Source organism: Pelodiscus sinensis, chromosome 5 (assembly GCF_049634645.1).
Source record: "Pelodiscus sinensis isolate JC-2024 chromosome 5, ASM4963464v1, whole genome shotgun sequence".
In the NCBI taxonomy this organism is placed as follows: domain Eukaryota; kingdom Metazoa; phylum Chordata; order Testudines; family Trionychidae; genus Pelodiscus; species Pelodiscus sinensis.
In genome coordinates, this window is record NC_134715.1 from 43475517 (window position 1) to 43502641 (window position 27125).

At 43.4% G+C, this 27125-nt stretch overlaps 1 protein-coding gene and 1 long non-coding RNA gene across 6 annotated transcripts in view; one reads left to right on the forward strand and one right to left on the reverse strand.

Annotated features, from left to right (window-relative positions):
- MGAT4D (MGAT4 family member D) overlaps window positions 1-27125 on the forward strand; it is a 142730-nt gene that overhangs the window by 100965 nt on the left and 14640 nt on the right. For all 5 annotated transcript variants that reach the window (XM_075929909.1, XM_075929906.1, XM_075929908.1 and 2 more), the window contains 2 exons: window positions 4645-4759; window positions 8379-8509. In XM_075929909.1, coding sequence (XP_075786024.1) covers window positions 4645-4759; window positions 8379-8509 — 246 coding nt within the window. The remainder of the gene's footprint in view (window positions 1-4644; window positions 4760-8378; window positions 8510-27125) is intronic.
- LOC142829582 (uncharacterized) overlaps window positions 6408-27125 on the reverse strand; it is a 42224-nt gene continuing 21506 nt past the window's right edge. The window contains exons 2-3 of the long non-coding RNA XR_012904129.1: window positions 20928-20974; window positions 6408-6951 (exon numbers count right to left, since the gene is read on the reverse strand). This is a non-coding gene — a long non-coding RNA (uncharacterized LOC142829582). The remainder of the gene's footprint in view (window positions 6952-20927; window positions 20975-27125) is intronic.

The following is a 27125-nucleotide window of genomic DNA, read 5'->3' on the forward strand; positions in this document are numbered from 1 at the left end:
GCAGTTGAGGCATCCCTCCAAACATGTATATAATGGTCACAATCTATTTGGAAGCTCCATAGCAACATGAAGTAAAAGATTAAAAATCCTTTTCCTAAGCCCATTACTTACCCTATTGTACTGTAAACATTTTGGATTAAAATTGAAAGTACGTGACATTTTCCTAATGCTTTTGTTTTACTTGTTGGATATGTTTAGTATTTTAGGGACATTTTTAAAATGGAGAATTTATTTACTACAGGTTGAACCTCTCTAATCCAGAACTGTCTCATCCAGTAATATCTGTCATCCAGAATGATTTTAGTTAGCCGGATGTCCACTTTTCATGGGTGTGGCCAAGTTTTCTGTGGTCCCATAAAGTTTGTTTATAGCCACTAGTCCTAGCTCTCAGTATTCTGTGCTGTTATTTAGCTCTAATTTACCCCAAGGGTGCATCTACACTGCACTGTAGGTCAAAATAAGATACGCAATTTGAGCTATGCAAATTGCTTATCTTATTTCGATATTATTTTGAAATACCTTATTTCAAAATTTGGCACTGTGTACACAACACTTATTTCAAAATAAATTGCTATTCTGAAATGTCCCTTACTTCTTGTGGAATGAAGTTTACAGGGACATCGAAATAGCCATTATATTTAGAAATAACGGGTGTGCTCAGAAGGCACGGAATTACTATTTCGGGATACCTCTGGTATCCCAAAATAGTGCTGTAGTGTAGACATAGTCTAAATGTTCTCTATCAGCACAGTAAGCAGTGGAAGTATTGGTAATGCTGCTAGACAATATTGACCTCCCATGGTTGAGAAAATTCTCATTTGGAACCAGTCAGGTCCCAAAGGTTCCGGACTACAGAAGTTCAACCTGTATTTTATCAGAAATAATATCATTTTGGTAAATAACTTACATGAACTTCTTAAGTTGAAAAGATAATAAAGTGATGTGTCTATAGTACACTTACTGTCACATACCAGCTGAAGTCACAGTTCAGCAAAACATTTAAATAGAAGTGTTTTGCTGAATTGAGATCTAAGTGAGCTGCTTTGTGAAGTTCATTAAACCAAAATAAATATTTGGAAAAAGATAAGACCTGATACTTCTAGTTTACTTCTAGTCATCTCTTCTAGTTTAAGTTTTTGTATATGATCAGCTTCTGTATCTTCAGTCTGTTTTCCTTATACTTGGTAATGTCTTTGTTAATCACTAAAAAACTCAGAGATGTTTAGTAACAATTTTCACTGTAATGATTCAAATTGTTTTGTGGTACTTTGGAGCCCCTTGAGACACTTGTATTAATGCCAGGGTCAGGATAATAGGGTTGTAAGTCAGCCATAAAAGTAGGCAATCAAACCTCTACTTACCTAGCAGGAGATGCAATTATTTCTCATGTCCATTTAGAGTTGTTTTGTCCTGAGGTAATTATGTATTTCTAAAGCTGAAAGCATCTTTGAATAGCCCAATTACTGCAGTTGTTGGGAAGTGCTTTCTGTCAATACTCATGGGAACTTAAATGAAAACATTAAATATGACAACAGCTTTCAGCATCTTCATTCAGAATTTGTTTTATACTCAGACTTAGTTTTTGAGGTGCTTTTCCACTCTACTATCTGTAGAAACCTTGCAATCTAATGATTTTTTTCTTATTGATTGCAATTATCTTAATAAGAATGGCCATATTGGTTCAGATTCATGGTCCATCTAACTCAGTATCCTTTCTTCTGACAGTGGCCAGTGCTACATAATTCAGAGGGAATGAACATAACAGCAATTTTTGAGTGTTGCTCAAAACCAGCTTCAGCAGTTGGATGCTTAGTGATACCCAGAGCATGGGATTGTGTTCTTAACCATCTCGCTTAATACCCATTGAGGGCTCGATCCTCTGTGAACTTGGATCATTCTTTTATGAACCTAGTTATTATTTTGGCCTTTGTAACATTCTTCAGCAATGTTCCACAAGTTGTGTGAAGAAGTAATTCCTTTTGTATGTTTTAAATCTGCTGCCTATTTATTTCATTGGCTGATCCCTGAGTCTAGTGTTATGTAAAAGGATAAATAACAGTTCCGTATCACTCTCTCTACCAAGGGCAGTAGTAGGATTCTCTCTCTCTCTCACCCTCTCCATTTTCAGATCAAGACTGGATGCCTGTTTGGACATTATGTTTTTGCTAAATACAAGTTAAGGACTCAATACAAGGGTAACTGGGTGAAATTTAATTGCCTCTGAATATACATGAGGTCAGACTAGCTGATCAAATGGTCCTATTAGGCCTTAGACTTTATCAAACTTCATCTTCAATTCCTTCCAATCTGATAGAAATGTAGCTGACTTCTGCTTTTTCTATTCTACTTTAATTATTTTCATTGAAGTCTTTGATGATTTCTTCCTGGCCATATCTCGGGGCCTGTACTCATTTTCTCTGCTGCTTTTTGACGTTGTCAGCCTTCTGCTACTTCTTGACATATAATGCTGACTGAGTTTTTGAGATAGTGTCCTCCCTTGCTATTCTTCCCATCTTTAATACTTCTGTCCTCTGTCTTTTGGTGGGCTCTCTTCTCCTGTTTTGGAAGTTTCCCAAGTGCTATCCTTGTCTCCTTGCCATTCTCACTTTAATATTCTATCTCTAGATAATTTTACTAGGTCATATAAGTTGAGATGTGATCTCTTAAATATCTATTTCTCCACTGAATAACTGTTTTCCTTCCATTGACTTCTGCATCTCATGGTCTCTCCTCCTGAATATCTTTTAATCGTCTTAAACTGATGACATGGTTAAAGCACATTCCTAATCTTTCATTCCAAACCATATAACTGTCTTTCACTGTTGACACAGCATAATTTCTTTCATCTCATGGTTACTTTTGACTCTCCCTTCCTCTTTCCTTGTCCCACAAACCCTGGTCCAAGATAAGTACTGGTAATTCTTCCTCCCTAATTCAAAGTTCCACTATTGTATTTGCATCTCTACAGCCAAATCTTTTATTATGATCTTCATTATATTGTGCTTCAACAACTACAGTAGTCTGTCTAGCCTCTCAAATGCACACTTTGTTCCCATCAAACCATATATACTGCAGCTTCTAAAGTTCTTTTCCTTGCTGTCAAGTTGATCTTGCCATTCTTTCCTATTAAAAGGCTACTTATCCACTCTTGCATCTAATTTTAACTTATTTGCACCACTGTTAAAGCTCTAATTCTGCCCCTTATTGAGCTTTGCAACACCTTATCTTCCAGTGTTCCCTGCCATGTCCAACTGCTTCTCATACAATTGCCTCCATGTCCTCTCCCATGTGGCCTCATGTATGGTGCAACCTACCTGAGCTCATCTGCAACTCTATCCCATTCACATTAGGAGTCTCTTAAAGAGACACTTCTCCTATATTTCTTACAATAGAGATTACTTTTATATAAAATATGTCTAGGAAGAGTATGTTTATGTAGCATAGTTGTAGCCTTGTCAGTCCCAGATGTTAGAGATACAAAGTAAGTTAAGTAAAACCTTTTAGTGGACCTACAGAAGTTGGTCCAATAAAAGATATTACCTCATTGACCTTGTCTCTCTAAGGGTATGTATAAACTGCAGATACACTATGTATACATTGCAAATACACCCAAGCTAGGATTAATCTTGCTATCTCAGTCCCAGAACAGTAAAGCCACAGCAGCACAAGCTGCATAGACCCATCCAGAACCCTGGGCAATTACTCCTGGGGCTAGCTTGTGCTTCTGAGACATCACTGTTTGTAACTCAAGCTAGCTTTAGCTTTGCTAACTCAGTCCATGTCAGCTCAAGTTGCAATCACACCCTATGACTGCCATCTAGACATACCCTGTTGTTTTTCTTTCCTTACCCTCTGTCTATCTGTTTATCCATAGATTTTCCTTAGATCTCTTAAAATTGGGACTCATGCTTTCTTGAATATCTGGGAAGTGCTTAGCTGTTAGTAAAACAAATATTTGTGTGATTCTGAGATGGGAATCTTTTGAGAAAACTAGTCAAATCACTATCATATGCTAGAGTCTGGTACATTTCAGTAACATACCTGACAGTAATAAAACAAAATTACATAATGTATACATATTAAGATAATAGGGTTACCAGATGGCTTTCAAAAAAATACCGGACATACATGATCTCAGAACGGGGACAGGGGAGGACCGGCCAGGAGGGAAGTGGGGCTGGTTGGGAGGGGGTCAGGAGGAATGGGCCTGGGTAGGAGAGATCGGGGGAAAGAACTGGCCAACAGGAAGCAGGGCTGGCTGGGAGGGGAACCAGCTGACAGGGAGTGGGGCTGACCCAGGCACATACAGATCCCAGGATGCTGCCCATCCCACGCACGGTCCCGGTGGGGTGCAGAGGCGAGTCTGGCCCTGAGGATTCCACACCGCCCCGCCCCCGCCCCCCTCCTTTCTACTGCTTAGCTGCTTACTGCCTGGCTGGTAGACACGCTCACGTAGTACGCAACTACGTACTGATACTCATGATAACAATATAACTTAATTAGAAAATACCAATTTTCTTAATTTGTTTCCCAGACAGAAAACTCAAGTACCAGACTGTCCGGTTCAAAACCGGACACCTGGCAACCCTACAAGATAACCTCTCTCTGTAAACAATGAAAATACAATTTCTTTTTTTTTTTCAGCTAGAAGATGATATTGTAGCCAAACCTCAATATTTTCAGAAAATAAAAACCTTTGCTCTTTCAAAGCCCTCCGATGAGTGGATAATTCTTGAATTCTCTCAGCTTGGATTTATTGGTAAGTGTTTCAGTTTCAGCATGATCACTAGTGTTTAGCTCAAAGTCCAGTCACGCTATATTCCAGGGGTAGGCAATAATTTTTGGTAGGGGGCCACTCCAAGATTTTGAGAAGTGGTCAAGGGCCGCACTTTTCTATGAAGGAGATGTGTGGTTTGGGATGGTGTAGAAGGGCACATGGAGGTGCAGAAGACGGTGTGAGGTCTGGGAGGGAGTTTGGGTGAAGGAGTGGGGTTGTGATTTGGGGCACGGGATTCAGGTGCAGGGTCTGGGAGGGGGCCTGGGTGCAGGAAAGAATTCTGGCCTGAGGGAGGGGTGTAAGAGGGCGTACAGGCTTTGGGAGGGAGTTTTGACCTGGGATAGGGGGTGCAGAGGGTTTGGATGGTGACAAGGGGGAGGGAGTTGGGGTGCAGGAAGGGCAGAGATGCCAGAGGCAGGCTCTGGCTGGGACACACCTAAGCAGCACCCCCAAAGCAGGCAGTCCTTGCAGCACCCTTAAGGCAAGCAGGGCTCCCAGCCTACTGCAGCACCAGACCACTTGAAAATGCAGGCTGCTCGCTCAAGGTGGCTCAGCTCTGGGATAGGGAGAGTCTTGCACTGCCCCCATTCCCCAGGCCAGTCTCTCAGCTCCTATTGGCTGGTTGTTTCTGGCTGACAGGAGCTGAGAGATTGAGCTGGAGGTGGGGAGATCACATGAAGCCTTCCCCTCCCTTCAGAGTAGAGAGTCACATAGAGTAGTACTCTGCTTAAATCATCGACTGCTGCATGCCTGAGGGTCCTGGTAGGGTATCCACGGGCCAAATCCAGCCCATGAGAGATATCTTGCCCACCCCTGCTGTATTCCCTCAGAACAAGGGGTGTGTTCCCAGCTCCTGTTTAACGGTCCACACTTAACTGGACTGTAATGAGTCCCTCCCTGCGAGTCTTAGAATTTGCACAAGAATTTGAGGTGTATCAGGCTTCCAAAGAAGCTTATTGAGCCTTGTCTCTTTTTGCTGGGGATGGGATGCATACACCCTGTCACAGTAAGTTACTTTTCAGTTACATCAAGCTGTTATTTTCATATTATTTTATATTGATCCTTTAATGTTTTTAAAGTTTTTTTAAAACTTATTTTATAAAATAGTTCAGTGGCAAATATCCCCTCACACCATTATCAGTATTGGAAAAATGGAGTGAGTAACTATAACTTACCATAGTCTTCTGGTAAAAATAAAAACTAAGAACAAAAAAGTCATATTACAGAGAAGAGTTATGTTTAGGGCTAGATTTTACAACAAAGTAAGCATGTAAGTGTACATGCAGCTGCACACCTAATGTGTGAGGGAATACTTAGCAAAATGGCTAATTTGACACATTGGCATGTGCAAGTAAGCTGTTCTGTGCTTTCAATTAGAGTATGCGGTTGCATGCAGAAATTAATCACACAACTATATACACATTTTATATATCTGAAAGTTCAGCTGTTGATGCACTCACATGCAAATGAACCCTTTACGAGATTTCCTGAAATATAATTAGAGTTGGTGGTGCAGCTATTGGACCTTCAAAGAACAATGGGATAAAAACCTGTAAAATCAGTAACATAAAAACAAATAAGTTTTAGCATGTAACTGATTCATAACGTACGTGCAAATCATACAGTCTATTTTACAATTTTCATAAAAGTTTTGGAAGCTGCTTGTTCTTGTTTTGGCTGATGTATAAATAATTGTAAGTGGGCTCAATTGCCAAAATACCAATGGGCCATATTATGACTTTGAGTAGTCAGAGATGGCTCCAATTGCCTTTGCGTAGTAGGATCCATGCATACTCATCCAAAGGTAAAACTTGGTCTATTGGTTGTTAGTGCTCTTTTAGCTTGTACATTAAGACGGCTAAATCATCATGAATTAGGAATTGTTTTTTTTTTCCCTTTAATAACAGTTCAGTTATCCTTCCTATCTAACAACATGGTGACTGATCATAAAACATACATATTGTGAAAAAAACACATTCAAGTTTAACAACAAGCTAGAAATATGTACAGTAGGTAATTCAAAACAGATTTTGTTTCAACATGTTAAACTGCATCTTGCTTCTGAATGTAGTGCAGAGGAAGCAAACTTGAAGAAAAATCTATCGTGGGCCGATACAGGAGGGAAATGTCTATGCAGGATGCTTCCCTGTTCCATTTAGCTGCCTTCATCTGTCCTGCAAAACAGAGACACTAGCTAGGGCTGGGAGTAAAGGTTATATGAGTTAAACAGGAGTCTCCACAAACATAGGTGCACCAGTTTAACTAAATCAATTTACTTTTAGCTAACTTTGGCTGTGTCTACCCTTATAGTGACATACACTGCACACTCCCTCCCTTAGCATGGTTGTAAATAGTGTAGCATGGATGGTGAAATGCTGCTTCAGTGAATAGAGTTAAGACATGCCTGAACCTCAGGGTGGATACCCAATACTGTACAATACATTCCAAAACAGTGCCTTCCACTACGAGAGCCAATCCCTAGCCAGCAGAGGCAGGCAGCAGGGAGAGGCACCAGCAGCAACCTGGTGGGGAGATGCCAGAGTCTTTCCCTGCTGCCCCAAAGCCTCTTATTGTGGCATGCAGCTACAAACCGCAGTGTAGACACAGCTGTTTTTCCCTGTGAAATGTAACTACACCTACACCACATGCTATGTATTTTACATAGCTGGAGTTGCAAACCTTAACCCAACCTTCCAGGTCTAGTGTAGACCTGGCCTAAAGTTGACGCCAACACTTAATACAGTTTTAAAGGTGCGTGACTGCACCTGTAGTAATGTTTCATATGAGATTAGTAAATAGATTAATTGGGTTTTTTAATAAAAATCATGCTCTTTCTTTTTTTAGACAAAATTTATGGGCAAAAGCCTGACCCCATGAAATCATGGGAGGTTCACTAAAATATACCGAGGTGGATCATAGAAGCTCCTTCACTGAGGGTTTTCAAAAGGAAGCTGATGGCCATCTGTCTTGGATGGTTTTGACACAACAAATTTTTCATCTTGGCAGGGGGTTAGACTAACTGACCCTTGCTGTTCCACCCTGCGCTCGCCTGACCAATGCCCTATCCCTTAGGCTACTCCAGAACCCACCCCACCTCCTGGCCATTCTTTATCCTGCCTTCCTAAGGAGGGAGTCAGCTCCATTCCTGGGGCAACTGGTGTTGGCCGCCCTGCCGCTGCCTGGCTGGCTGAGTGGGAAGGCTGGAGTCGAGCCCACCACCTGTGCTCCGTAGGGAAATGCCCTGTCCCCTAGGCAATTCCAGAACCCATCTCACCTTCCTACCTTCAGGGCATCCCTTATTCTGCCTTCCTAATCCAGGAGCCAGCTCCATTCCTGGGGCAACTGGTGTTGGTCCCCCAAACACTGACTGGGTGGCTGGAGGGGGGTAAACTCGAACTCACCATCCTGTGCTTGAACCCACCACCCACCCAAACATCCTATGATTCTGTGATACTAATTATGATAATTCTGTGAAGTACAGTAGGGCCTGGGTCCTAACTTATGTGTTTAGGTGCAGGAAGAAAACATGGGCTGTAGTGGTATCCACACAGTGCTAAAATATTACTGAAATGTATGACCTCTTCTTTTATTTTGTTTTCAGGAAAATTGTTTAGAACTAAAGATTTACCACTCATAGTAGAATTCTTTTTAATGTTCTACAAAGATAAGCCCATAGACTGGCTTCTAGATCATCTACTCTGGGTTAAAGTATGCAATCCAGAAAAGGATCCAGTAAGTATTTCTATATTTTATTACTTCAAAATAAATTACATTAGAAACCACACAAAAGTAAAAATCCCTAGAACATGTTTATGCAGTTTCAAATTTAAGTTGTAGGGGATTGTATTGTAATGTGATTCAAAATATAATTTAACTGAACTTGATGAGCTTGGTCATCTCTTGTGTTAATAGTTAGATTTCACTCTATAATGAAATAAGCATTATTAATTAGTAAAGGCCATGGGTGTCCAGTATCCTAGGTGAGGAAAGGCAAAGCCTTCCCAAACAGCCAGGCATAGCCCTGCCCACACTCCACCCCCGAACACCTGCTGTAGGCATTCTGGTGACAGAGTGTTGTGGCCCCCAAGCATCCTCCCTCACCAGTGTTCCAGGGTCAGGGGAATTGGGCCTACACAGCCTCCTCCCTCGACAGTGTGCTGGGGAGGCTGGGGCCATGCAACCTCCTCCCTCCCCAGTGCTCTGGGGCTGGAGAAGCTTGGGCACATGCAACCCCCCCTCCCCTCTCTTTGGGTATGTCTACACTGCTAGGGTGGCTAATGTAGGCATTCAAAATTGCAAATGAATCCCGGGCTTCATTTGCATCTTGCCTGGCGCCGCCATTTTTAAATCCCCCTTAGTGCGGACTCCGTGCCCGCGGCTACACGCGGCACGGAGTAAGTAGTTCGAATTAGGCTCTCTAATTCGAACTACCGGTACACCTCATTCCATGAGGAGTAATGGTAGTTCGACTTAGAGAGCCTAATTCGAACTACCTACTCCGTGCCGCGTGTAGCCGCGGGCACGGAGTCCGCACTAAGGGGGATTTAAAAATGGCGGCGCCAGGCAAGATGTAATTGAAGCCTGGGATATTTAAATCCTGGGCTTCATTTGCAATTTTGAATGCCTACATTAGCCACCCTAGTTCGAACTAGGGTGGCAGTGTAGACATACCTTTCCTCTCTCTGTGGTGAGGGAATACGCATGCTCAGCATGCTGCCCCCCTCCTCTCTGCTCTGTGGTGGGAGTCAGGACCTCAGCAGAGGGGGCAACTCCCTCAGCCATCACTGCACCGGCCGCCCATGGTAAAGGCAACGCTTGCTGCTTAATTTATGTTATGGCAACAAAGCAATTAAAATGGCAAAAACAAAGATTAAAAGTAAACAAAGTATTGAATAGTCCCTTTTAAGAAATTTAAGAAATTTAGAGAGGAAAAATAAGAATTTAGGATCTAGTTCTACAGAGAGTTTGTGTTGGCTGACTTCTGTATTTACATGGAGCTTCCCTGATTTTACTGGGGCTTTTTAAGGATTCAGGAGTTTGCCTGTATATTCAGTTGCAGAATTATAGCCTTATGTAGCATATTATATTGAGACTTCTCATTTAATTTCATTAGTATTATCAGACTGCTACGTCACTTAAGGTAAATATATGAATTACTGATGAACTCCTTAGATTATGAAAACTAGTTTTAAAATCTGATTTGTTTAAAACAGCTCATGCTGTTTAACTTTTATACTTCCCTCTGTTTAGGCAGTGGAACTAGAATGGTTTGTTTCTGCTGTATTTCACAGTCTAGTCTCATGAGTTAGGAAAAGGCTGTAATATACTGACAGACTGAAGAACAACCTCCACTCATTGACATTTCTGCGTTCCATTGGGCATGTAAAAGGATAACCAGCATGCTTACCTGCAGTGGGTCCAGCCAAGCCAGAGCAGCCCCTGACACGGGACCCCAGCTGCTCTGCACCAACCTCCTTGGTTAACCAGTTAAACAATTCAAATTATATCATTTAACTGGTTAACTTTTTTAATGGGTATTTTTCATCCCTACTTTCTACAACTGTAAAACTTTCCATGAGTGATGTACCTAAATACTTGTTCACTAGTAGTTAAAGTAATTCCTCATTTAACACAATAGATATGTTTCAGAAAATGAACATGCTAAGTGAAAACATGTTATGTGGGGTCAATTATCCCATTGAAAATAATGGAAAAGGTGGGGGTTGCATTTCAAGCGCACATGCGCTCGCAGCTCCAGCCTGCACTTGTTAGCAGCTGGGACTGGGACATAAGGTGGGGGAGAAAGCGGACTGGGTTATAGCAGGGAGGGTAGATGTTTGGCTCTGGAGAAGGGAAGGGAAGGATAGGGGATGGAGCTTGCAGCCGGTGGCTGGGTTTCCCCAGCTGGCCAGTCGCTGGCAGCTGTGCGGGACTTCCCCGGCCTCCTTGCAAAGCGGCAGAGGTTTGCCTCTCGCCGCACCATTCCCCAGCGACCCCCTCTGGCCAGATGCCCCGCTCCTTCTCCTCCACCCCCCGCTTGCAGGTGGGTTTCCCCAGCTGGCTGGTCGCCGGCAGCTGCGTGGAGATTTCCCCTGCCTCCAGAGATTCACCACACCATCCCACAGCGACCCCCTCTGGTCGGATGCTTCGCTCCCTCTCCTCCGCCCCCCTTTTACAGCCGGCGGCTGGGTTTCCCCAGCTGGCCAGTTGCCGGCAGCTGTGCAGGGCTTCCCCTGCCTCCCTGCAAAGCGGCAGAGGTTCGCCGCTCGCTGAGCCATTCCCCGGTGACCCCCTCTGGCTGGATGCCTCGTGTCCGGTGAGGAGGGGTCGCCGGGGAATGGCGCGGCGAGTGGCGAACCTCCGCCGCTTTGAAAGGAGGCAGGGGAAACCCCACGCAGCTGCCGGCAACTGGCCAGCTGGGGAAACCCAGTCACCGGATGTAAACGGGGAGTGGAGGAGAGGGAGTGAAGCATCCGACCAGAGGGGGTCGCTGGGGAAGCCCCATGCAGGTGCTGGTGACCGGCCGGCTGGTAGGGGAAATCATGTTATTGTGGGGACAGGTCGTGTTGTTCGAAAAATGTTCCCTAAAAAAAAAATCGTGCTATCATGAAAATGTGTTAAGCGGGCACGTGTTAAGCGAGGAATTACTATATTTACAGACCAAAATCTGGGTCAGTGCTGATTATATACTTAACTGTACTGTGTAACTATTTAAGCAAAACTTTTAATTTTAGATTATTCAATCATAGAATCATAGAATACATAACTGGATGGAACCTTGAGAGTTCATCACAACTAGTCCCCTGCACTCATGGCAGGACCAAGCACCATCTAGACCATCCCTAACACGTGTTTTTCTAACTGGCTCTTAAAAAATCTCCAGTGATGTAGATTCAATCACCACCTCCCTAGAAAATTTATTCCAATGCTTTATCATCTTGACAGGAACTTTTTTCCTAATGTCCAACCTAAACCTCCTTTGCTGCAATTTAAGACTATTGATTTTTGTCCTATCATCAGAGGTTAAGGAGAATACATTTTCTCTCTTCTAGTTGCAACAACCCTTTAGGTACATAAAAGCTGCTATCATGTCCCCTCTCAGTCTTCTCTTTTCCAGACTAAGCAAATCCAGTTCTTTCAATCTTTCCTTCATAGGCCATGTTTTCTAGACCTTAAATCGTAGTTGCTCTTCTCTGGATCTTCTCCAGTTCATCCACATCTTTCCTGAAATGTGGCACCCAGAACTAGATACAATACTCTAGTTGAGGCATAATCAGCACAGTAGAGGGGAAGAATTATTTCTCATGTCTTGCTCACAACTCAACTGTTGATGCATCTGAAAATGATGTTTGCTTTTTTTTTTTTGCAACACTGTCACACTGTTGATTCATATTTAACTTGTCCTCTATAATGACTCCTAGATCTCTTTGAGTAGTACTCCTTTTTAGACAGTCATTTCCCATGTTGAATGAAGTTGTTCCTTCCTAAGTAGTGTATTTTGCTTTTGTCCTTATAGCTTTAATAAAAAATAATGTGTTTGCAAATAATGCAAGAAAGTGTTTAGCCCAAAACAAATCTACCTGTTTTAACTGAAACAGAAACAAACAATTCCAGGTTATATAGGAGAAGGTGACATTACAAGAGTTCCATGTGTTTCCAAAAGTATTTTAACTGTGTGATTATCTTTAAAATAATCTATTTTTACAGTTCATTTTCACGTGTTTAAATGGTGCTTGAGCATTCTCTTAACTCCCACACTAATACAGGTCGTGGAGTCTTTTGTTATCAGACATGGGATTCTGAGGTCTTAGCCTCTTAAGCTCTCGTGAAATGGACCACTGACTATACTACAAGGGGCAACATGAGGTTTCCCTCTCACCTAGTTTGTAGAGTGCAGATGGTTTTACTTGAGGGTAGGATAGGGATAGTTCTCACATCATGTTCTTTTTAAGTGTACACTTGAACCTCTTTAATCAGGCAAACCTGGGAAACAGGGTTTGTGGGATTAAAGATTTTGCCAGGCCAGGGAGGGCATGAGGGACATGGAAGTGAGGCACTTATCTGTCATTCTGCATCCCCTGCTGCTTCCAGGCACCATTCCCTGCTGCTATGGGAGTGGTGGGAAAAAGCCTCTGGCAGAGCATGTCACTGCACTGCTGTTCCCCCACCTGGAGGTGGCAGGGAGGGAAGTAGCAGCATACATTGCTGCTTCCTCCTTTCATTACCAAGATTCATGCCATGGTTGTTCCCAAAGTAGGGACACCCAGAATACAGAAGTTACAGTGTACTACTTTTGTTGATAGGTGTGGAAAATGATTCTATGTGACAAAGATATGGGATGTATAAATAAGTGAATGAAGAGTTGAGCAAGTGGGCTTAAACAAACTCATGTTCTAGTAATGAAGGGAAAATAAGCTTTGGAGATGGCAGAAGATAGTTTGGCTTAAGCTCCAGCAGTACAAAGAGGCTGCTAATAGTGTTGCGCATGGTGCTTCACACTCCACTTAAGCCCAAAAGGAACCAGGATCTCACTCAGTAAACCTGAGTTGACAATCCTGAGGCAGCTCTAATTTATCCAGGGGCTGAAGTCAGCCAGGCTGACAGCCATTATGGGCCCTGGGGCAAGATAGGGGGCCGGCTCTTAACTCCGCCCAGACCACAATGCACCCCCCCTCCCCTTTCCGCACTCAGAGCCACATGGAGAGCCTGCTACGGTGCTGTGGGGCTAATTCAAAAGGGCCCAGGGCTCCCATCACCACCTCTAAAGGAGCTTTGGTACCCTTTGAATCTTCAGGCCTCTGGGCAGTTGCCCCCTTTACCAGTGGTGGGCCTGACTGAAGTGGCCTCAATCTGACTCTGGTGCACCAACAATGGGTAATTGAAAGATATGTCATGTCACCACTTCCTCTTCCTCCGTATTCTTCAAATGCACTGAGCTCAGCAACTAAGAACTGAGCCCTTAATTTTTATTTTTAAAAATTGATTAGGTAGCCTTTAAGCTTGTAAAACGTACATAAAACCAGGAATATAAAACAGCACATGTGTCAGCTGCTGCGTTTGTTTCAATTAGGCTAAAGCAGAATGACATCAAAAAGTTTCTAGTGAGTTTCACATCTGCTATTCAGAATTCTGTGGGTAGCAGTGAAACTGTCAAGTCAAGTCCATTGCATGCTGCTGCTACAAGAAGAATGAGTTGCATCAGCGGTAGCTATTTACAAGAACGTCAAAAACAGGAACTGAAGGAGAGATAAATAGGACAGGCAGCCCTCCCTCCGTCTCCCGCCAACAGGTAATAAGCTGACATGAAAGATGGAGCATTCAATCAGGGGTCAGGGAAAGACCCTGAAAGTAACTCCAACAACTTGCTTCTCCAAGCAACTGGAATTTCTCACTAGGATGTTGCCGCAGCCTATTCACCTCCATTTGATATGTTTAACCATCTGGCCAATAGACATTAAGTACATTTTTCCGTCCCTGGCAGTATGTCTAGGAGCCTTTGTAGAAACAACCATATCTTTTCACTAAATGTTGGAAAAATATAGTTGGCAGTTGAGTGGAATATCAACTATTTGCTTCCTCGCCATCACTGCCTCTCTAGTGGGGAAACCGGTGCTGGTGTTGGGGGGGGGGGCAGATAAGGGATGCTGCTGCAAAGCAGCTTCTGCCCATGGCAGGCTGAGTCTCGCCATGGGCAGAGGCTGGTCCGGCAGTAGCCACTGTTCACAGGGGTCCCAGTTGGGAGCTAAACCCCTCCCACAGACAGGGGCTGCTTCTGCCAAGCAGCCCCTGTTTATGGTAGCCCAGGTTGGCCCACGTAGGGGCTGCTCCTGGATGCCACGAACAGGGGCTGGTGCTGGAGCAGCCTTTGTTCGCGGTGGCCAGGGCTGGCTGCCATGAACAGGGGCTGCTGGACTCAGTGCTAGGTAGGACCAAGCAGTCCCAGCTCGTGCTGGTCCAGGATGCAGCGTGGTTTGCTCCCAGAGCCAGCATGAGCTGGGACTGCTCAGTCCCAGTTAGAACCAGCTCCTGGAGCAACCGCACTGCGGCTCTGCAGAGCAACCCTTATCGACTAATTGTATAGTCAATACAAATTGTGATTATGTTGATACAAATTGTGTAGTCGATAGAAATTATCGGCTATGTGATTGGTCTGATAACTGCAATTTAACATCCATCAGATCCATGAGCACTTGAGGAACATCATCAGACCTGCCTTTAAAAGTAAATGCAAAGGTTCATATCTTCTGGAAGTTCAGCTCCTTAGAGGATATGATTAGTTCTCCAAATTCCCACCCAAAAGTGGAAGACTAACGTGCATGTGAATCTTCAAGACAAATAGAGATGGGAAGGGAGCATCCTGTTCTGAACTTTGCTCTTACCTTTATAACTTTATAAAGAGAGGACACAAAGCCTATCTCATCACAGATAATATGCCCTCAGTGCAAGGATTAGCAATAAGTAAACTTACTGGAATGGAAGGAGACTATTGGTAGCTGACATTTTTAAAACAATAAAAACTACTCAGGTAAACTAGGATATCTAATCAAAATGATATTTAAATGTCACAGAGGCCTATACAAATTAAGGTTACATTCATAATACGATTGAAATAAATGTTTTGATTGTTTCCCACTTTCTTCCCCATATTCTGAGAGTTGCAAGGATCTTGACTGGACTTCAATACAAGTGAGAGTAGCCTCAGCATTCCCATAAAGCATTGGTTCTCAGCTGGGGGTCTAAAGCTCCTTGGAGGCCCTGAGTCCCGGTGCCTTCTCATAAGGCTGTTGGGAGCTTCAGAGCTGAACTTCCAAGTCCCAGTGCCCCCTTGCAGAGCTAAAACACATCCTACTAACTACCCCCCTGCTTTTACCCTGAGACTTTTTCAGCTGATCCCGTCCCTTTGATAATTTTGGTTGTGCTCCTGCCCCCACAACCTAGACAGACTGGATGTCCTGCTAAGGTGCATCAGGTGATGGCGGGGGAGGTATTCTCTCAGCGCACCCTGGCATGTGGAGCTGTCCCATGTCCTACCGGGTCTTGCCACCCCAAACAGAAGTCAAACTATGCCTATGCCCACCCCCAATTGGTGGCCAGAGCTCAAATCCTCCCCAGCCCTGGAGTTCTTATAGTATGTTGGGGGGTGGAAGAGAGGGGAGAGCTCTGAATGAAAAAGCTTGAGAACCCCTACTATGGTGTTCTATGCTATAACTTTGTATATAGTACTCTGAGACCCCATGGCTACTGAGGATTCTTCTGTCATTGGTATATCTTCATCTATTGCTGTAAAGTGGTTAAGTCCCTTTTGTATTGCTGCAGTGGCACAAAAGGCAACTTACTAACGACCAATGTTCTGGGGTAGTATTTTGTAGTTATTGTGGTTATGATAAAATGTGGTACAGCTACACATTAATTGTACCAGCTGTGACAATAGCATATCACAAGTATCTCTCTTTTTGTGTGAAAAATTTATCATCCTGTTCTAAAGAAGCAGCTGCCAATGCACTGATTTGCATTCACTTTTTTTTTTACTGAACATCTGCTCTAGACACAAATATAAAAACACTTTACTCTATTTATATGGCCTTTGCTATCTTTGAGAATCTAATTAGTACTTCAGTAAGAACTATAAATCTCATCTGAGATTTTGCATTTCAGCTAGTTAGATGCAGCTTTTCAATCCCTTTTCACTATAAGTAGTACTGATAGAATTTACATAACACCTTAGAATGCTCAAAACTCTTTACAAAGTTGGTTACATATTATCATGCCCATTTTAAAGGTAAGGAAACTGGGATACAGGGAGGTTAAGTGACTTACTAGGGCTGCACAGTGACTTAGGGATGATGAGCTAAGAGTAGAACCCAAGGCTTCTGCCTGTAGTTCTATGCTCTATTCTATTTAGGTCATGATACCTCCTTATATTTATAATTATGGCCTATTATATTTACTGTATCAAATTGCACCAGTATTTACATCCAGAACACAAATCACTTTTAGGAGAATATTCTTCTGTTTGAGAAAACACATGGATGGAACAAGACATGCCAGAAATTCTTACTGAAAGGCAGTTACTTGCATTCTTCAGTATATCACTTAGTTGTCAGATGCTGTACCTATTCATGGGCAGTCAGTAAAGGCAGGGTTGGGGGAGGCAAGCCCCTAGCCCCACTCCTAGCCCTACCCCTTCTGTCAAGGCCCCGCCCCCACAGGAAGGAGGGATGGCAGCCAGGTGAGCACACACACACACCAGCCTCCTCTGCCCAGAGCCTAGGAAAGGCAGAAGGCATGTAGCTCCAGCCTCCCTGCCCCTGGAGCATGGGGAGGGCAGGTGATGCGCAGCTCCATTGTCTTGGGCCTAGAGCACTGGGGAAGGAGGAGGGTGCACAGCTCCTCCCTTCTCAGCATGGGGAGGGAGAAAGGTGGGCAGCTCCAGCCTGCCCAGCCTAGAGCACAGGGAAGGTGGGTGCTTGGGGCAGCAACACTCCACTCCTCAGAATACCTACAGCAGGCATTCTGGAGGCAGAGTGTGAAGGTTTGGGAAGGCAAAGACTTCACCCACCTAGCATAATGGCTGACCATGCCTAAATTAGAACAGTAACATTTCCAGCCAGTGCTTGGGAGTTTCACTTCATTCTCAGGACGCTCCAACATAATGTTGTTGTAACAATTACCTTTATCAAACACAATGGAGAGAGCCAGGAGTAGAAAAGTGACCATGATCTACAACAATTAGGCCAACAAAGATTATGGTTAGAGCAGTTTAGTAATAGTGAAATGATGAGTTCAAAAACTGAACGAAATTTTGTCAGAGAGAACTTGCAATAAAATACAGTGACATTTGTTCTAGGGTTACATTTCTCCACACTTTAGACAGAAATATGGATAGGAACGTGGCTTTTAGTTGATTTCTCCTATTTGTTATTTCTTAGACTAAAAAATAAAACAAAACCTAATAACATTCAAATGTTCAGAAACCTTGAGAAATCATCAGGTTGTCCCCTGCCCTCACTGCAGAACCAAGCACTGACTAGATCATCCCTAAGAGACGTCTGTCTAACCTGCTCTTTAATAGCTACATTGATGGAAATTCCACAACCTCTCTAAGCAATTTATTCCAGTACTTAACCACCCTTGCTGATTTGCTTAATCATGTGACAGGAAGTTTTTCCTAGGCAAGGGAACCATCTTTAAACAGATCCTCTAAAGTTTGAACCCTTGGATTTCATATTTGAGGTCTGTTTAAAGCTGCACCTTGCTCCAGACGCAGTTGTTAAATGCAACAGAGTTTGAGGTGTTTGCAGTTTTGCCTTTGGGACAGGGAGTTTGTTATAAAATGAGGGAAGCAGGCAATTAAGAATAACATAAAACTGGTCATTCACGTAATTGAAGGATTGTTAGATCATCATAAAAACATTGCCAATTACTTAAAATATAAGGGTAAAAAGGAGTAGCAATGCGTGTTGTGCTGCTGGGTTTTGAATTTGGACCAGTACCGTTAAACTTATAAATGTTCTTGAAAAAGGGATAAATATGAGGTGGCAAAATTTGCAGATACTACAAGACTACTCAAAATAGTTAGGTCCAAAGCTTATTAGGCAGGGATGGTGTCCCTAACTTCTGTTTGCCAGAAGCTGGGAATGGGCAAAAGGGAATGGATCATTTGATGAATGCCTATTCAGTTCATTCCTTCTGAAGCACCTGGGATTGGCCACTACTGGAAGACAGGATACTGGGATAGATGGACCATCGGTCTGATTCAGTATGGCCATTCTGATCTTATATAGAGCTGAAATGTATCTGCACCCGTCTGTAACCCACTGTCTCCCACTCCACTTCTAAAGCGGAGATAGAGCCCAGGAGTTCTGACAGTCTCTCTCACTCTCTCTCTCTCTCTCTCTCTGCAGTTAGTAAAAAAGTAAGAATATATATTAAAATTGTAATACTAACCAGTGTCCCCTAAGTGACTTGCCACAAGATGTCAGAGCTGAGTGGATCTAATATTTATTTAAATTTTATTACTTTTATATAGGAATTAGATACAGTGTTCCTATCAGTTAATTGCTAAGTTATCTGCCAAAAAATTAGGGTTCTATTCACTTTTCCCATATGTATGTAGGGGGAGAGTGAATAGAATCGGTCCCCACTCCCAATTTGCAGTTTGATTTGTACTGAGCATGCTCAGTAACACTGCTGAAGCTGCAGACCTCAGTCTGCCTGCCCCATGCTCTCACGTTCCCTCCCCCCATCAATGCATGCATAGATCAGCCCCCCCACTACGAAAATCTGAAATTGTTCCCCTGCTAATGTCCAAATGAAACCTCACTTGCTGCACCGTAAGACCATTGCTTCTTGTCCTATCATCAGAGGTCAAGGTGAATAATTTTTCTCCTTCCTCCTTGTAACACCCTTTTAAATACTTGAAAGTTGCTATAATTTCCCCTTTTCAGACTTCTCTTTTCTAAACCAGTGTTTCCCAATTTTATCTGGCCGCGGAACTCTTCTGAACTCGAAAGAATTTTGTGGAGCCCCTGACTGACTGCGCGCACAGCACTGAGTATTGACATCATTGTCCCCGCTCTCTGACTAAGCTGGCATTACACAGGGACACTTATCGTGGCAAACACAAATGAAAATTGTTTTCAATAAAATTCATAAACGAATGAAAATTCCATTCCATTACAAGAATTCAGGTTGTAATGGAATTGTCTCGCTGAACCCTTATTTTCACGTCACGGAACCCAGGGTTCCACGGAACACCATTTCGGAAACACTGGTCTACACTAAACAAACCCAATTCTTCTTCTTCAAGGAGTGTCCCCATGGGTGCTCTACCTTAAGTGCTTCAGAGGCTCTGAGCCCCTCAATTGGAGATTTGTGCCAGCAGTGTCCCATGACTGGCAGCACGCGTGAGGAGTCAGTGTGTGTTCTAAGGAGGCTATTGTTCATGGGCAGCTGGCCATCCCCTCTTAGTTCCTTCTCAGCCGCCAGCGTCTGTGGTCGCTGATCAGCAGTCTCCCTTTACCTTATTTATTACCTATTTACTTACCTATACTTTACCTCAGAAACCCTTCCTATTTGACTCCTCTTATTAGTCATCCAAAAAAACCCACCGCTGGACAAGCGCATGAAGCCGCATACTTACCCTGCGCTTAAAAAGCGTTTAAGCTGCAGGCTATCCTTCTCAATTTCTGATAGGCACGTGGAGTGTGTTTACTGTCTGGGTGAACAGTACTCCTCAAAACATTGCACACACTGTCAGAAACTTACAAACCGATCCAGGAGATTCAGATAGCTACAACTCATAGTGCTATGGATTGAGAAAAAGTCTCGGTCACCTTCCGACCTTGAGCAATCTACTCCTCCCAGACACATATCACCTGGGACTGAGTCGGAGGCAGTGGCTTATACACAGTCGAGCCTAAAGGACTGGGAAAACAACAAGACTAAGAAAAGGTCCTATACTTCCTCAGGGACTCCCCACAAAAATGCCACAACCTCAATCTGATAAGCAGCATGCAAGCGGGACCGGCAAGGAAAAAAGCCGGAATCTGAGACATTCACAACATACCTCAGAGAAGACACCACCAAAGGCAAAATGGACCCCGCCAAGAATATATGGCACATGTCAGCCACAATCCCCCCAACATCAAAACAAGTGGACAGAAAGTACAATGCTGCTCCCAAAGGGGCAGAATTTCTATCTTCCCACCCGGCACTAAATTCCCTTGTAGTAGAAGCCATGAACAAGCTACACAAATAACTCCATATGATAAGGATTAGAAGAGGCTGGACGCAATGGGGGAAAAGGCATATTCATCAGCAAGCCTGCAAATAAGAATTGCTGACTATACTGCATTATTAGCAAAATACACACATCAGATCTTTGACCAATTAACACCTTTTATTGACTCACTCCCAGACAATAAAAGAGAAGAGTTAAAGCAAATACCGAAAAGGGCATATTAATATCCCGTACAGCCCTACGGGCAGCGCTTGACTCAGCAGACACAGCAGCCAGATCTCTTGCTTAGTCATGGTAATGAGACAAGCTTTCTGGCTTCAACTTTTGGGTTTTCCAGTCCACCGTAGAGGACCTCCCATTTGAAGGTATGAAGCTCTTTGCAGAGTCCACAAACACCTTTCTACATACCTTGAAGGACTCAAGGGCCACTCTCAGGACTTTAGGCATTTGGGTACCTATTACAAAGAGAAAGCAAAACAGATCATTCCACCAAATATATAGACATACACCATTTAATCAACAACAATGACAATATGACAATATATGCTGACTAAGGCAAAACAGACGGAGACAGCCCTCAGACCAATCCTCTTCTCAACACCATCAACATCCAGGCAACAGTTTTGAAGTCCTGGTCAACAGTCTGACAACCCCAAAATTTCCGAGGCAGCAATCCACATCATTCACAGTATTTGGCAACAGACTAACCAACTTTTATCCAGCCTTGTTGACCATTACCACCGACAAGTGGGTGTTGGAAATTGTGAAAACAGGATACTGCATCCCATTCATAGCCATTTCCCCACCCCACCTCTTCCCCGTCCCTTTTCAGGGACCCCTCTCACAAGATATTATGTCTACATGAGGCAGAACATTTCCTAAGCCTCGGCGCCATAGAAGAAGTACCAGAACAACACAGGGGCAAGCAGTTTTACTCTTACACTATTTTCTCACCACCAAAAAGTCGGGTGGCTGGAGACCAATATTAGACCTCCGCAAGCTCAACCGTTTTGTCAGATACCAATGATTCAAGATGGTCATTCTTACCACCATCATACCCGCCTTGGAAAAAAGAGCATGGTTGTCTACCCTCGACTTCCAGGATGCTTTCTTCCACATATCAATATATCCAGCACACAGGAGGTTCCTCTGTTTTATAATAAAAGTCAGACACTTCTAGTATAGAGTAGTACCGTTCGGACTGTCAACAGCCCCAAGAGTATTCTCAAAGATACTGGCAGTAGTGGCCGCACATTTGCACAAAAACAGGATTTCAATATTTCCATACTTAAACAATTATCTACTAACAACCCACACACAGCAGGACATACAGCACATGATCTCAATTATCGTTGACACTCTCGGGCTACAGATAAACACTGCAAGGTGCATTTTGACCCCAACTCAAACACTGGAGTTCATAGGAGCACATCTAGACTGCATAAAGGCCAGAGCCTACTTACCTCACTACAAATGGTCACTATCAAAGACCTGATAGCAACGGCACAGACCAGCCTGATCATAACAGCATGACTATGCCTACAAATACTGGGACATATGGCAGCGGCCACGTTCATAGTTCCCCATGCTCAGCTACATATGAGACCATTAGAGGCTTGGCTATGCACAGCCTACCAGCCATGAATCCACCCATTGAATAAGTGCCTCTCCATGCCAAGCAAGATAAAATATCTTCTCTAACATGGTGGACATTACATGACAACGTACACATGGGAGTGCCCTTCCTGCCTCCTCCCATTTTTTCTTCATCCATTTCCTATATTATAAGTAATAAGAAGTAAATGAAAATTAAGTGAGGTACAGGAAACCCCTAAGTTGCGACTGCCCAAGTTGCGACTCCCTGCACTTACAACTATTTTTTAAAATGTGGAAAGGGCTGAAACCCCTCGACTTATGTCTTTGGCCCACATTTACGATGGTGCACAGCACCTATCATCAATGAGGGTTCGAGTTACAATGCCTCCGACTAGCAACACTTCCCCAGGAACCAATCATGTCGCTAGTCAGGGGTCATCTATATCTTGATAATTTTTGTAGTCTGACTTTTTTTTCCACAGATCAGTTGAAAATTGCAGAGGTTCTCAGTGGACCATTTAATAATCTTTCTAAATATTGTTTGTACCATGAGATAACTATTGTTAAGTGCTTTGATAAAAGCATTTGATTTAAAAAAATAATAACCTTTCCTCAGTCCATCTGAATAGAGTTCTCGAAGCACAGTTTGAGAACTTCTGGTCTAGATGGAAGCTTGTATTTGCATTAAGCCAACATGAAAAAAGTGTACAAATAAAATGTATAGATGACACATGAATGGAAAAATAAAAGTTAACTTCCTCTGAAGAAACTTATTCAATTTGAAAAAAATATTCAGTAGCCTTCTTTCTGTACTTTTTCTTTACAAAATCGTCAATTAAGCCATTGTAATATTTTGTAAAGAGGCACTTTCAATTGTCAATATTGCTGAACTTGTCAAAATGTTCCTCCCTGCTGTCTTGCTCTCTCCACAGCCCCTTCTGCAGCGGGACTGCCCCCCCCCCCCCAAACGGCTGCCTCTTCCACGGGGCAGGGAGGTTGCTGGACCCAGTGCTGACTTCCCAGCCCTGGGGGGCCTTGTGCCAGGGCACAGTATGTTTTATTGTAAATCTGCCCCTGATTAGATCTCTTTATGCAGTACTACTTCCTAACAGTCACTTCCAACTTTGTATGTGTGAATCTGATTGTTCTTTACTGAGTGGAGTACTTTGCATTTGTTCTTAGTGAACTTTTTCCTGTTTACCTCAGACCATTTCTCTAGTTTGTTCAGATCATTTTGAATTATGACCCTATCCTCCAAAGCACTTGCAACTCCTCCCTGTTTGGTATCATCAGCAAACTTTATAAGCACACTATCTGTCAGCCGACGGTCAGGGCAGTGTGTGTGTGTATGTTTCCGAGAAAAGGTTTAACGTCCGTGCCTTTACTGCTAGGACCGGGGTCCCATTGCAGAGGGTGGCCAGCAGGCCAACAGATGCCCCGTTATATAGGAAGAGCTTATTACATCTTAGATTTCAGCTGCTAGAATTTCATAATTCCTTCGCAGCGGGCAGCCTTGGAGAAAGACTGAAAGATGCCCCAGTGGATCCTGTCACCTGGGAGTGACACAGATCCAAACGCCCAAGCTCTTCCTATAACTGTCCCTTTAGACCGGCTGAAGTTCTTTTAAATTGTGCTTGGTTCTGTTACAGCAACTGAAGGAGGCAGGTTAAAGCTTAAACAGTTACAGGTTTATTAAAGAAGCTTATAAATCATATGGTTGCAATGGCTATTGTTCTATTTCTTAACTATTAGCAAAATATAGGTCTTAAAAATGGTTACAAAGAAGATAAAGATAGAAAAATAGAAATAATGGTACCAAGTAACAGCTTACTCTTTCTATGTGTACACTTAAGACAGAGGACCACATCCAGGTACCATTTTTACCCCCTTCTGTGCCTCTTGACTCCAGCATGTCAGGCCAGGGCCGGTCCCTCAATTCCTAGGAAAGACGAAAATACGAGGTGGGCGTCCCCATAGAACCTCGGGAGGTCAAACACCTAACCCGACCAGCAGGTAGAGGGTAGAATGACACTCAAAGTGAGTGTGTGCTGGGCCCATCTTTTATAATCATGGGGTCACGTATTTCTCTTTCTTATTTGTAATGCCAATTGATGCTGGTCTGTCTGCTGTGAGACCAGTTCTTACAAGGGAGTTGTGAACTTAATTTACACTTGTAAGAGAGAATTGAGATGATTAAATTGGAAGTACAGGACATTGTTTTCTCAGTGGGAAATTCCTCTCAGGGACTGTGTGTGTGTTCGAATCAACATAGGTGCCAGCCGGTGGCAGTCTCACATATCCTGATCTCTCCTCATATCTATGTTTCAGCTTCTCAGGATCAGATGAGCCAGCATAGACTATGCTGATATTATTGCTCCTTCTCTGCCCTGTGCTTCAGAGAGGCAAATAAGATGGATGATATGGGGGTTAGTCTGTCTGGTTACACTATCTATGCCATTATTTACATTGTTGATGAAGATATTGAACAGAACCAGTCCCAAAACTGGTCCCAATGCGGAACCCCCATTGTTATGCCCTTCCAGCTTGACTGAACCATCGATAACGACTCTGTGAGAGTCGTTATCCAATCAGTTATGCACCCACCTTAAAGTAGCCCCATCATTGTTGCATTTCCCTAGCTTATTGATAAGAAAGTCATGCAAGATTGTATCAAATGATTTACTAAAATCTATACCACATCTCCCACTTCCCCTTCATCCACAAGACTTGTTAACCTGTCAGAGAAAGCTATCAGGTTGGTTTGACATGATTTGTTCTTTATAAATCCATGCTGGCTGTTACTTATCACCTTATCTTCCAGGTGTTTGCAGATGGATTCTTTAATTATTTGCTCCATCAGCTTTCCTGGCACAGAAGTTAAGCTGACTAGTCTCAATTTTCTGGGTTGTGTTTATTTATTTTTTTTATAGCTGGGCACTATATTTGCCCTTTTCCAGTCTTCTGGAATCTCACCTGACTTTCATGACTTTTCAAAGAGGATAGCTAATGACTCAGATACCTCCCCCATCAGCTCCTTGAGTATTCTAAGATGCATTTCATCAGACCCTGATGACTTGAAGACATCTAACTTTTCTGAGTAATTTTTAACTTTTGCTCTTTTCCTATTTTAACTTCTGAACCTACCTGATTTTCACTGGCTTTCACTATGTTAGACATCCAATCACCACCAACCTTGTTATACCAAATAAAAGCAAGCAGGATCTTATGAGGGGGATAAGGCAAAAAGCCACATTTATTGTAAAGATAATAATAAAAAAATAAAGACAAGATAGAAGCGAACAATGTTGTTTAACTACTTAACCCTTATACATATAAACATTCATTCATCCATTCATTCAGGTTCTGTGTATTTGTTGTAGTTACCAGCCTGGAAGTTGCTTGTGACAGAATACTGGCCAGGTACTCTGTACACAAGTGATGGTAGTGGGGAGCGAAGTCCTGATCAGATGCGCATCTGAAGCTCCTGGTAGGCTGGCAGCAGAACCTTGGACTCTGATTCCATAGTTTTTTAGTCCAGTTCTTATAGGAATTTTTTCCTATGCCAGTCTATGGAAATTGCTGCATCATGCTGATGTCTCCAGGGTGGCTGCCAGGTGCTCGTCAGTGATCTCATCGGGTGGACCTCCAGTACTTGGTTTTCTCCACTTGACACCTTTTGGTTGCACTGGCACCTGACGCCTTCTTCAGCCCTTTGTTGCTGTATTCTCAGGCTGGCACCTCTCAGAACCATTCATTCATTGTCCAAGCACTCTCTCATACATTCATACAGTATTTTGTATAATAATAAAAGTTGTAGTTACAAAAGTTTCTGGGTGGTATTGCTTAAAACATTCTCTGAGTGCTGAGTAAAGTTACAATGTTTTAAAGAGAACAGGCGTCAATTATGTAACAATGCCCTTAGTCAATTACAGGGCTTGGCTCCCATAGCAGAGTTAGTGCCTTGACAATGCATTGTTACAATGTATCTCTGCAATGTCAATTCCAAGCAGCCCCTTGCACAAGCTTGAGCATGCCCTGGGGCAGAGGGGAGGGCTGTTTCTGGCTACATAGGATTATCTTCTTAACAGTTCTAAGTTACATGACCTAATACATTATATTCTAAAGGGGCAATAATAATAATAAATCTAAACATTTAACAATCTTAACAAATAATAAGAAGAAGAATTAATAATAAATCTAAACACTTTAAGTTGTGGGGAACAAATTATGGGGAGTCACTTCCATTTGGAGGAATCATTTTCAATACATTAATATGTTATCCCTACATACTTCTAGGTGAAAATTGACACGAAGTTGGTAAGCACCTCTGCCATTTTTCATTTTCCATTATTGTATTTCTCTCTTCATTGAGCAATGGGCCTACCCTGTTCTTGGTTTTCCTCTTGCTTCTAATCTATCTATACTGTTTTTAAAAGTTTTTCCTGTGGAACAACAGAGTGATGTCATCACATCACTCTGTATCCCACAGCCTCTCTCCCCTCAGTTGCCCTGCCTCCTCCCTGCTGCTAACCCAGCAAGGGGATAGGCAACCCATGACTTCCGAGCAGCAGCAACACCGAAAGTAATCTGCTGCTGCTGGTTGGCTTCTGGGGTGGGGGAAGAAGAAAATTGTGGGAGAGGAACCAGCAGAGAGGTCTGCTATGGGGAAGGGGGTGGGCTAAAAAAGTTCTGGCAGCGGGTGGGACTGTGGCAAGGCCCATTGCGGTGGGCAAGAGGGATGCTGGAGAGGCCCACTGGGGTGGGTGCCTGATTCGGGGACACTCTGGCCCCTGAACCGGGCTGGGAAATACCACAGAGCCTAAGCTGGGGCTGGGGCTGGAAGTGTTCCTGGCAGTTGCCACATGACAGGCTGCCGGGAGTTTCAATTTGGGCCTGCAGCATGGAGAGGAGGGGCCGATGGCGAGGCCTAGGGCAGGGGGCCCCACTAAAGAGGCCTGCTGCGAGGAAGGGGGAGACAAAGTGGTGGTCACCCTGGCCCCTGACGAGGCT